This window comes from Apteryx mantelli, chromosome 4 (genome assembly GCF_036417845.1).
Source record: "Apteryx mantelli isolate bAptMan1 chromosome 4, bAptMan1.hap1, whole genome shotgun sequence".
NCBI classification, from domain to species: domain Eukaryota; kingdom Metazoa; phylum Chordata; class Aves; order Apterygiformes; family Apterygidae; genus Apteryx; species Apteryx mantelli.
Window position 1 is genome coordinate 64,625,798 of NC_089981.1, and position 12,271 is coordinate 64,638,068.

General features: G+C 44.0%; 1 protein-coding gene across 10 annotated transcripts in view; it reads left to right on the forward strand.

Moving 5' to 3' along the window:
• Positions 1-262: 262 nt before the first annotated feature.
• Positions 263-12,271, forward strand: part of GPATCH2L (G-patch domain containing 2 like) — a 33,446-nt gene continuing 21,437 nt past the window's right edge. For 7 of the 10 annotated variants that reach the window (XM_067296841.1, XM_067296845.1, XM_067296847.1 and 4 more), the window contains exons 1-6: positions 263-314; positions 1,492-2,162; positions 6,314-6,379; positions 7,759-7,823; positions 11,130-11,306; positions 11,901-11,980. In XM_067296841.1, the coding sequence (XP_067152942.1) occupies positions 1,504-2,162; positions 6,314-6,379; positions 7,759-7,823; positions 11,130-11,306; positions 11,901-11,980 (1,047 nt within the window). In that variant the 5' untranslated portion in view covers positions 263-314; positions 1,492-1,503. Of the gene's footprint in view, positions 315-435; positions 491-1,300; positions 1,383-1,491; positions 2,163-6,313; positions 6,380-7,758; positions 7,824-11,129; positions 11,307-11,900; positions 11,981-12,271 lie in introns of those variants that run through there. The other 3 variants (XM_067296842.1, XM_067296843.1, XM_067296844.1) reach the window with 3 other exon arrangements.

Here is a 12,271-nt window from a genome sequence, read left to right on the forward strand (position 1 = left end):
CGCGGCGCCGGCCAGGGCCGCGGCCGGGACCAAGCCTCACGGCCAGCGCCCCACTCGCTGCGCCGGGGCCCGGGACGGGGCCCCGCTCGCCCGGTGCGGTGCGGTGCGGCGCGGTGCGGCGCGGCGCGGCGCGGCGCGGCGCGGCCCGGCGCGGCCCGGCCCAGCAGGGCGCCCCCAGCCCCTTCCCCCACCGCCGCCCCCGCAGCAAGGGCCGGGCCCACGCGGCCCCGCCCTCCGCGGGGCGGGCGCGGCGGAAGTCGCGCGGCGAGGCCGGAAGTGCCGCCGCGAGGGGCTGGCGAAGCGGCCGCTGGCCGGTGAGTGGGGTCGGGCGGGCTCGGCTCGGCGCGGCCCGGCGCGGGCGGCGGCGGCGAGCGAGGCGGCGGGCCGGCCGCGGCCCCGGGCGCGGGGCGGCCCCGCTCCGCTGGCGGCGCGGGCCCTGCCGCGGGGCCGCAGCGCGGCAGGATACTCGCTTGCGGCGTCATTTTAGCCGGTGAGGCGGCGGCGGCGGGGCTCCCGGCTGGGCCGCGGTGCGCGCCCGCGCGTTGCGGGCCGGCCCTTGCCGGGCTCCAGCCGTGTGTGAGGGCTGGGGGGTGTCAGCTGCTGTGCTGGGAAGCAGCGGCTCCTCCCGAGAGGGGGGGGGGCGGGAGGAGAGCGGCGGCGCGATACGAGCGGCGTCTGGGTCGCTGACCTTCCTCGGACTAACAGAGGCGGCCTGAGACATCAAGGGCTGCTGTGGAGCAGCGGGCTGGTGTTACTGGGCAGGGAGTCCCGAAGTTAAGCGCAGAAGCCTTAAATTGCAAGAGAAATCCCACATGCATGACGCATAAATGGGGAGTTGAAAGTTACTGTGAGATGGGGAATTTGACCAGAACTTTGTTTGGCTCATTAAGAGTTCTGAGGTGGAGGGGGTTGGATGTTTGGCTGGTAGGATTTGGGGGTTGGTCTTGCATCTTTTGAAACACTGTCCTAAGGATCATAGGTCTCGAGTATCCTGTTTTGCTGTTGAATTGACACTGACTCACAGACTACCTGCTTTACAATCCATTTTCCTCTCAGTTTTACTGCCTTTGAAAGTCTTCAGTCTGTTTGCTGAGCAGGCTATCCCTTCTCTGTGGCATATAATAACTGACATAATCAGATCAGATAGCAAACTGGTTGTAGGCTCTCATACTCTTAAGATGTGTAATAGAACGCGTTGTTTTGAAGCAAAAGATGCAAGCGTAAGGCTTTTTCAGGCACAGAGCACTTGGGCCAAGTGCTGCAGTGGCAATGCCTCTGCTGCTGTGGTTAGAAGGGTGACTTAACTCTGGTGAAAGGAAGGAGTGAGCAATAGCCCAAGAAACAGCAGTTGTCCTGCCTTACTTCTCCCAGGCAACTCCAAAGTGAGTGTGTACTTTGGTTAATGTTACAAAGACTATAGCGTACTGTAGTCTAGTGATGTGTTGATAGTGGCATTTACGTCTGGTGCTAATTGTTTGTTGTCATTTTTAGTAGACATTGCTAATGGATGAGTTGGTGCATGACTTGGCCTCGGCTTTAGAGCAGACTTCAGAACAAAACAAGCTGGATGAGCTATGGGAAGAGATGGCCCTAAGCCCGCGGCAGCAGCGGCGTCAGCTTCGCAAGAGACGGGGTCGTAAGCGACGCTCAGACTTCACACATCAGGCAGAACATGCCTGCTGCTACAGTGAGGCTTCAGAGTCAAGCTTGGATGAAGCAGTGAAGGATTGCCGCGAGGTGCTGACAGCCAATTTCAGTGACTCTGATGACATGGCAGTGGTCAAACGACACCCAGCTCTCAGTGCCACCCTGAGGAGCAAGCAGCACTCATGGCACGAGTCAGACTCCTTCACAGAGAATGCGCCATGTCGACCACTTCGGCGCCGCCGGAAGGTGAAACGCGTGACCTCAGAAGTGGCTGCCAGTCTCCAGCAAAAGCTTAGGGTGTCAGAGTGGAACTATGAGAGGAGCTGCAGGTTCAAGTCAGCCAAGAAACAGCGTCTTTCACGCTGGAAGGAGAATGCCCCTTGGACAACATCCAGTCATGGCCTTTGTGAATCAGGAGAAAACAGGCCCTTTCTCAGCAAAGGGGGAAGGAAAGAGCGGATGGAGTGTGAAGTTGAGGAACAGAAACAGGGCTCAGATGAAAACATGTCTGAATGGTGAGATCTCACTTTCTTCCCTGTACTCAAGTAAGATGGCTGCCTTGCTTGTAGCTGCTTGCAATCCTATGCCTTACTTCTAGAAGTTGTTATCAAAATTATTCAGTGCTCTTTTCTTTTTGAAGAGGGGAAATCCCTCAGCTCCTTCTAAACTGTAGATTTTTTTCCAGCAGTCTTTCCTTTCAGTGCAGTACTGATGACCCAAAACATGCGTTCTTTCAAGAATTGGCAAGCTGATCTGTCTCTGGCTCTTGTTACACAAGCAGCCCTCTGAAAAGTCTGTGGCCCTGCTGCTACAAAGTGACATGCTTGTGGCCTGAGCTTTGGCAAGTAAATCCGTTGCTGGCAGTTGTGTTGTGTGATCAATGTGAACTGATCTCAGTTTCTTATTTTCAGAGTTTACCATTAAATAGTAATAGAGAACAGGTCAGATCCCCCATCATGACCACTAGCCCTCTGTGCAGGTACTATATGAACCTCAATCAAAACATTTTGTTTGCAGTTCTGAATCTCTGAATCTGGAATAAGGTCCTGCAGAGCTAGCTATAGGGAGGGTGTAGTGAGAGGATAAAGAAGTTGGGAGAAACCGAATTAATACTTGTAAGTCTGCACACACAGTGGCATCTTGCAAGTCTTTGTATCCAGCTTTGATGAATTTGTGGCAGAATCTCATACAAGAGATGAAAACTGGAAAGGCAGATGTCATGGTCTGAACTCATTTGCATGTCACTCTTGGGAAGTTTCTCCCTTGAGTGTGATCTTTATCCTTTCTGTAGTAGGTTTGGGGCTATAAAACCACTTCTGTAAGAGGAGATTTTTCAGGTTAGAAAAGAAACAACTGCTGAGGGGCAAATGGAAGAGGTTTCTTAATGAGTGGCATACAGAAAGTGAATAGGGATGTTCTGTGAACAGTTACTGTGAATAGTTATCATGTGAGAAATAGGAGATATTCAGGAAAGATTTAAAACAAGAAGGTTTTTTTTCTTTCTTCTTTTTTTTTTTTTTCATAAAACACAAATTTTGGAACTCTGCCATGGGATGTTTTGGAGGACAAAAATGTAAAAGTGTCCAAAAGAGGGATGCGATGGATAGATTTAACAGAGACTGTTAAGCATTACAGACCAAATAGAAGACCTGGCTCAGGAAGTCCTTAAACTGCTGACTGCTAGAAGCTGGAGGAATATATTGAGGAAATTGTCAATCTATATTTGTCTTGTTCTTGTATTCTTTTCCTCAAGCATCCACTAAAATAGCCACTATAAGAGAAAGGACAGTGAATTTGACAAGTACAATTGTTTGATCCAGTATAGTTGTTCATATGTTAGGGTTCATTTAAGTGTTCTGGCTGTCTAGCTACTGCAGTTTGTCAGAGTGGACAAGTGGTACTTGGTTATTGAGGGCTTTGTGGATAATAGCTTGAAGTGTGAACTTATCAAAGCTATTTTCTGAGAGACTGTGAAAAGCACAGGTGTAATACGTCCTTTCTGCCCTGATCCAGGGCACCACTATTGCATTTTTACCTAGTCAGCATGACTCATATAAAACTTAGTGTGGAATTAGCTAAAACATAGCTTGAGGTGGGCATTTTCAAGAGAGTAGGGGATGCCTTTTTTTGCCATGGGTTGGTAAAAACACTTTTATCTTTTCAATATTGTTTGCTGGTAGTCCAGGAAAGAAAATGTTTTGTAGCTCCTGAAGGTTGCACATCATGGTGATGGACTGAGAGATAACCTTACTCGATGTGGCAGTGATGGACACTCTTCCTTGAGGTTTTTTTTTTTTTTTCTACCAGTCAGACTCTGTTCCATCATGTCAAACTTGAACTTAAACCAGCAGGCTTTGATGCAGCCTTTATTTGTGTCAACCTTTGAAAGAATAAACACATAGCTTTGTCTGGACTGTTGCTTGAGGACCATATTGGGAGATTGCTTTGTTCTGTCTTAGTTGTCCCTTGCTCTCAAACTAATTATTGTGCAAGTGTCTGCATCAAATGTCATTTACCATCTGCTGCCAGATCCTTGGGATTCTCTTTGGAAATCCAGAGATCAGAATATTTGACCTCTCCAGCACCACATGTGAGATCTGCGGTATGACTCACTAGGAAGGATTGAAGTTGGAGGGAGAAATACATACAACATTCCTCATTGTAGACTATCCCTCAGAGCACTTTGCTGCTAGCAGCAGAATGGGACTGGCTACACTTACCTCGCTTTCACTCTGCTGTAGCTGTTTTTTCTGGTAAAATGAGAGAAATGCTTTGCACAGATGTACAACAGTGGCATATCCTGAGGAAGGGAGAAGAAAATTGGATGCTTAGCAGAGAGAATGGCAGGGGTGTCATCACAAGCTGATGGGAAGGAAGGTGACTAATAAAGCTTGTGGGACTTGGAAGCAGTCTGTGGTTGATCTAGTGATTTACGAAGTACTTTGATACTGAATTGGTTTCACTGCCGTTCATGCCTCTGGTGATGGGGAGCATCAAAGAACTAATGTGTTTTTAGGCAAACTAAGTTGTGTATCATTCAGAATTGATATTTTCACTTTCTTTTTCCTCCCCTTCCCTGACATTTTTTTGTCCTTGTTATGTAGGCAAGAATCTCTGTAAATGCTAAAATATTCAGCATTTTCTCTGCTTTCTAGAAGCCTCCTTATCCTACGTCTCATCAAAAGCCTACTGTATTCAGTGGATAAACTCCTATTCACTGAAAAAGCTTAGGCTAGTGACCCTTAAAGAGGGGGTAGTTCTGACAGATTGCTTGTGGGACCATGCCTAGTCCTTTCCTGGAGAAAGATGTGCTGCAGTATTGTGATTCAAAGTGTGTGTGAAATGGAGCATTTGGAATAGTTTGCCAAACATGGCAAGAATGAACACAAAGTGAGAGAAGGAAGGATGTGCAAGAATGTGATGAGGGAACAGTGATGGATCTAAATGGGGTAATGACCTGACTCAAAGCCTGATATATATATAAATAATTGTGGAAACAACAGAGGAAGCAAGTGGTCTTAATTTAAGCAACCATCTGAATATTTGTACAAGGGTGACAATTAATTGATAAGACTGTTAGAAATAACATGCCCTTGCGTCCCTGACAAGGGACAATTTGAAGACATTATAAATTGAGCCCTGAAGTTCTCTATCTTGCTGACTTAAGTTGGGTGCTCTCAGAATGGTCTGGGTTTAGCTTGAGAGCAGAAAAAAACATAGTCCAAGAGTTTTCTGAAAAATCACGTTGGATGATGTGTTTACTAGTGGTAGATGTGCAGTTTGTCTAACCTTTGTTAGGTTACATAATTCTTAACTTGACTGTTTCAAAGTGGGCATCGTACTGACCCACCAATGCTGTGGTGTCTTCCTTGGCTTGATGTTGATGTAATCTGGCCTGGCAGTGTAACCTGTGCTCATCCTGAGTATGTGGTACAGATTCTTTACCCTTTGGAAGGGAGCTGTTTTGATGACAGCCTGTAGTGGCAGTCAAGAGCCTGGCTAAACTGATGTATTGGAGGCCGGTCTCTCAGGAAAGAAAAAATTCCCCTCTGCTGGAAGGCAAGTGACAAAGACAGAGTGTTCAGCTTCCCCTCCTTCTCCAGCCCAGCCTGACCTTCTGCAGCCCCTCGGTGCCTCTTGTTTTCTTATTTTTATAGAAAATCAATACCCCTCCTGACACGAACAATAGCTCAGGAGAAGGAATAAATGGGGGAAACCTGAGATCTCTGTCCATCACCTCTCACTTTAACTCCCCCAAACTATTTAATTATAAGCGTGCTTTGCTCCAGGTGTTTGCGACAGTGAAATTGCTAAATGAGGACCATTTTAACCAAAGATTGGGTGATCAATAACACTCTATAGCAGTAGCTTGTCGGATCAATAGCATTCATTATTTCACGGTTAAGGTAAGTAGCCTCCTTTGCAAGTGGAGGTCATTAATCAGTGCTTACTGGACCTGCAGAAAGGCCTGTATAGGAGTCTAGTTTGTGTTCAGCCCTGAAATGTAAAGGGGGTGGTGAAAAGGATGAGATCCATGAAAGTTCGTTCCGGTAGGGCACTGGCAATATGTATCTATAAGGAACTGAAGAGCTTTCAGTACAACAGGATGCTTAAAATACTGTTCATGTGATGTGGAATCTTGACCTACTGCTTTTTCCTTTCTCAGGCACCTTTCCTCTGAGGATGCCAAAACCCTTATGAAGCAGTCACTCAATCCTCGCATCTGCTGCTTGTGAGGACTATTAATCCAGGCTTTCAAAAGGGAAAACAGACACGCTAAGAGATTTGCCCAGGGTCATACAGTGAGTTGGTAGGAGAGCTAGGAATGAAATGAATGACTCATGGTTCTCAGTCCTTGGCCTTAATTGCTGTGCTGTGTATGTGGGAGGGTGAATGGATGACCAAACTTTGTAATGAATTGATTTGGAATTTGTTGTTAACTTACAGACTGAAATGTGGGAATGGTGTACAGACTTTTCATCCTTTAAGTATTGGTGTATTTTCTAAAGACAATAACATGCTCACAAAATGTGGATTTATTATGTGTCTGCAGTTCTTTGGGGTGACACTTCTTGCAATTCCCCCATTCCCCTCCCCTGTGCATCAAGGCGCTTGCTGTTGATAGTGGTGTCTGGTATGGCCCACTTCCCGTGGGGGAGAGGGACCCAGAGATGCTCTCTAACAGTGTGCACTGATCAGACAGTAATTCTAGCGCTGAGTTATATCTGATGTTCACATCTCCTATAAGGCCCCAGTGCTAAGGGGGTGGGCAGTAAGTAGTTTCCATTTGTTCTGATATCTCTCAGCTAAATCAGAGGAATTATTGTCTGAATTGTCCAAGGATTGATTTAATATCAGCATTAAAGCCATCAGATGCTTGGGACTGACCTGAGCATGTACTCTGCTGCATATATTTGTCCAGTTTTACAGTCAATTAACAGCTTTTTACACATTAACTTCTAGTTTAATTTCTTGGTTCAAGAACTAAGTCTCCTGCAGCAGCTGCAGCAAATTTAAAGTGTACTATAACTGGTGGTTGCATTCAGCAGCAGCAAGTCATGCTGTGCCAAGGTATTTAGCTGAAAAGCTATGAAGGTGCCAGTCCCTCTTCCCTCCAAAGAAAAGAAAAGATGCTGAGAACTGAAGGAGGGTTTATGTACCTGCATAACATTTTTGAGAAAAAGGGATCTGAAGTAGAAAACTTCAGAGGGTTTTCTCTTAAACTTAGCTTCATGTTAAGTGACCCACGGACGGACTTTTTAACTGCACTTCAATTGCCTAGTGAGTATTCCAGACAGTGTTGTAGTTTGATTACTCTAATTACCACGACAGCATTTGCCGCAGGTACTACTTTTTGAAAACTTAGAACCAGACTAGATACAGTATTCTACCCTCTTTCAAAAGATGCAGCATTGCTGGGATTTAACAGAAAGATACTATGTTCCATCCTAAAGCCAGCCATGTATCTGAAATGCAATGTACACAATTTCTGTGAGATAACATGAAGCATTTTGGGCTGAGAGAGGCTAGTAAAATGTAAGAAAGTGTTTTTGTTGTGTATCTATTGGAATTATAACAATGTGGGGGTTTGTTTGTTTGTTTTTGTTCCAGTGAAACCAGCAGTGTATGCAGCAGCAGTGATACTGGCCTTTTTACCAATGATGAGGGCCGCCAAGGTAACGACTGTCCTGTGTTTTTTTTTCTGATTGTTGCTGGGGAATTTCTCTTGCTCTCTATACATGCAAAGAAGGATCTAAGTTTGAAGGGGGTCAGAGAGAGAAGCATGAGAGAAAGGCTGGGGACTGAGCCACTTAACTGCTGTAAGTTAAGAAAATGAGCTGAGGATTACAAAGGTATGATTTTGATAGAAGTACACTTTTCCTGCTGAAATGCTTTATCAGATCTATAACATTTAATACAAGAAACTATTATGGCAAGGCACAAGAATACAATAGGAGTTTTAGAGCTCTGCACAATGAAAGCACAGATTTTATGATCCATTGCTGGAGGTTTTTTAACTGTTGCTTACATACCATTAATACCTGCGATCTGTTAGTTCTTTTTACCTTGGGCAGGAAGAGACAACTCCAAAGAAAGCACCGTTAATTTGACAAGTAACTTAAGAAACTGCTAAGAAGACAGCAATAATATGTGATAGGTTCTATTTCTTTAAATACCTTGCTGTTGTGTGTGTTAGTTGACTCCAGTATCTTCAATGTATATTGTAGTAATTGTTTCTTAGGGTTTTTGAGTGTGAAGTATATGCTAGTTTTATTTATCAGTGACAGTACAGAGTGCAGTGTATGGGGGATAGGGCAGAAGTAGGTGCAAAAGCAGTTGCAGTAGACACATAGGCACTCAGTACTATTATATATGGAGCAGGTAGAAGGTGACCCTAGAGACCTTTAATTCCATGCAGCTTGTGCCAGTGTGCACTCTGATTCTGTCACATTTCACAAGCTAAGATTTGGATGAGATCTCTCCTGGGAATATGTGCTAAAGGAAGTGCTAAAGGAAGTCGTAGCAGTAATTCAGTAGGAAATGCTGCTTCCCCTAGTTTGTTACTGACCCAAGTACATGTGAGAGAATATAATGCTAACAAATATGCTTACACTTTTTCAGATGATGTGTTAGGCTGTAGGGCTGATCTGTTGTGATTGTTAGGTGACTGTGACGCTTTCCCCAAGAGCAGGAATTTCAAAGATCAGCTTTGTCCTTTGTTTGCTGGCAAATAACTTAAACTATTTCCAGTATCTCACCTTTCAAAAGCATCAAAAAATTAAAATCCTTTGTCCCCTCTTTTTGCTGATGACTGTTCAGGGGGAGCTAGAAGTAGTGGGCACTTACATATCAGATGATGAAGCAGAGTGGTGATTGAAGTATTGAATTTTTACTTCATCACCTGAGACGAGATTGCTGCAGGCCTGACTAGTATCACTATATATTTGCCCTGGTTTTACACTTTTTTTTTTTTTTTTGACTTTAACTTTTGGCTGCCACCAGAAGTAGGATATTGAGTACATAAGAGAATGTAGAATATATTGACTAAAACGATAATCCAGTTATGACCTCCCCTGTCTAGGGAAGGGAAGAAGAGGTTTGACATCACAGTCAATAGGCCTGTGTCTGTTCGAACAGTTTACACTACAATAGCTTGCTGGCCAAGATGTTTTAGCTTACATTTATGTTAAAAAGAGTTGATGAGAACTTTGAAAATCAAATGTTGTTGCATTTTCAGGTTAAAATAGGAACATCTCCCTTTCCTTTTTTTAGACAATTTCCAACCATGAAAAAGAACATAGCAAACAACAGCTCTTCACTTTGGTGAGATGGGGAGAACACAAAACAAATTTTTCATCCAAGATCACAATACAATCCCAAACTGAATAATGAGAAATCTAAGTTATCAATATACTTAAGTTGAAGATAGTTTTTCCTTCTTCTTTTGAGGGTATATCATGTAATATTTGTGATGCGAATTAAATGGGTTGTCTTTGCGATTCCAGCTACCAGTGTGTTTCAGCGAGGGGAGAATGATCCTAGTTTATAATTTGAATGTAAGTTTTTTGTAAAATGAATTGGGGCCTCTCAAGGTGAAAGGAACTGTGGTATCAGTACATGATCCTGATTCTTGATGTTTGTCTCACGAAAGTAGTGTTTGGATGTGTGTGACTGCACCATGTTCTTAGATCCAAAATCATAGGGATATTTTAGCACAAGTTATAAACGCTTAGAAGAACCGTCCAACATGACTTAGTTTTAATTTAACGTAAGGTGGGTAGGATTCTTTGTATTTTAAAATGTATTTATCACAGGCAGTAAGATCAGCTGACATATCACAGAAATAAAAGGCAGCATCAAAGCTTTGGAATGAAGCATTCTGGCTGTCCAACCTGTTGCTGGTTGGAATTGTTTATGGCTGTTATGGCTGAGCTGCTTTTTCTGTTATGTATAAAATTGCATTGCCCTTACTGGAATGAGGTATTTTGGTCTGCAGGTATAATGGAGTTCATACAGGGATATTGTAAGTTGGGGAAGGAGAGAAAGGAGAGTAAGTGGGGGATGCTTGAGCTGAAATTTGATGGTAGGCAAATGAGTTTTCCAAAAGTCAGGTGGGACAGTAGTTTTTAAGGCAAGGTGAAATAGTTTACAAGTACATGGGACTGTTTTTCAGCTCAGATACTGGAGAGCTAAATGTTTCAGGATCTGCTTGCTTGATACTGCCCTTGGGAGATTTCTGCCCAGGCAGTTTTACCATAAAAGCTGTCTGATGCAGCTTAGTATTAGGCTGCAACTGTATTAATTACAGTGGCTCTGCTTTATGGAGACTTTGGTGATGATTTCTGTTGCTGCTGCACTAGCCTTGCAGGAGGTTTGTAGTTCTGATAGATTCTAAGGAATTTTAACTGAGCCAGACTCACAGCATGGTTAGTACTTACACTCTGAGTGACCATTTTTATTACTCATGTGCTTTTTCCTGTAAGCTGTTGTATTCTGAGACTAGGGATCTTTCTCATCAGTGAGTGTGTTCCTCCTGCTTACTTCATGAGCCTGGTCTTCCTCTGTTGTGAAGTCTCTCCTGTGGTGGCCTATAACGCATGTGCCAAATGACTGGCTCTACCTCTATCACAGTAATTGCTTCAGAGAAAGAGTTGTACATTAGACATCACACAGCATTGAACTAAGGTTGATGAGATGCAGCCATAACAGACTGATAAAGCTGCCCTAGGCAGGTCTATAAAGAGGGCTTTGTTCTGTAGGGAAATTCTGTAGACTGATGAGTTGGTTAGTTTAGAGCATTTAGTGAAGCCCCATAGTTACTGCAGATCATTGAAACAGAATACATATATAAGGGTCTTTAGGATTTCCTAATGAGATCTCAGCTGTTGTTCCACATCCAAAAATGCCCACCTATAGCACTTTGTGGGACAGTCTCAGGGCATGTTGGATTTCTTATGGATAATTCCATCCTGTTTCTTTAGGAGATGACGAGCAGAGTGATTGGTTTTATGAAGGAGAATGTGTCCCAGGATTCACTGTCCCCAACTTTCTCCCCAAGTGGGGAGCTGACCACCGATCTGAAGTGGAGCGGATTGACTCAGGCCTGGACAAGCTCTCAGATTCCACATTCCTTTTGCCCTCTCGGCCAGCTCAGAGAGGTGAGCTCCATAAGGAAGTCAGTGTATCTGTGAACTGTGATATGATGCCAAGGGTAGATATTGTTCATAGGTGCTGCAACTTAAACTGATGTTAGTGCTCTGGGTTTTTTTTGTTTTTGTGATTTTTTGTTAATGATCCTTCTCCATGCATTATGTCCCACCTTTGCAGTGGGAAGATGCGGATATTCGGCATTTACCTAGCATTGTGTACATAGGGTTGAGAAACTTTATTTGCCATTTGACTGTAGAGCAACAAAGTCCTGGTTCAAAATAGCTGCACTAGTGGAGAGGATACCAGAATACTCATTATCCCTCGCATCAGCTGCCCTTGTTCTTGAGTCTTTTTTGCTTGTTTTTTTTCTTTTAATACATTTTTATTTGATTTATGAATAAATTGAATGAAGAAATTATCTACTTCTTGCAGATTGAGACAGGGGATTTGATTTGAGCAAAAACTAAATAAGGCATGGCTGTGTACAAAATTTGGTCTTGATCCTGCACTTTATCCACTGAACCAACTATCTTTCTTGGATGTTTTGTCAGTAAGAATCTTACGTATTCATTGCTTTCCTTTTTGTTTGTTTTTCTTTTCAGGGTTTCACGCTCGCCTCAATCGCCTACCAGGAGCTGCTGCCCGTTGTCTCCGGAAAGGTCGAAGGAGGCTTGTTGGCAAGGTATTCCCTTTTGCAAGATAATAAATTTGTATTTGCGATGCTGACCAGTCCTGAAGTACTGTTCTAAGTAAGCTAGCAAGTGAATTGTTTTCTGCAGAAAGTGAACCCTGTACATTTTTTGTTTTATGCAGTCTGCTTTGGTTAACTGCTTTGACTGCCTGAAGTTGATTCAGTGACAAAGCAGACCTTAAGGAACATTTTAAATGGCAAAGACAGTTGATCGGTGCTAAAAGCAGTATGGAAGGAGGTGTGAGGGTTGAATGGTAGGGAACATAAATACCCAGAAGCTTT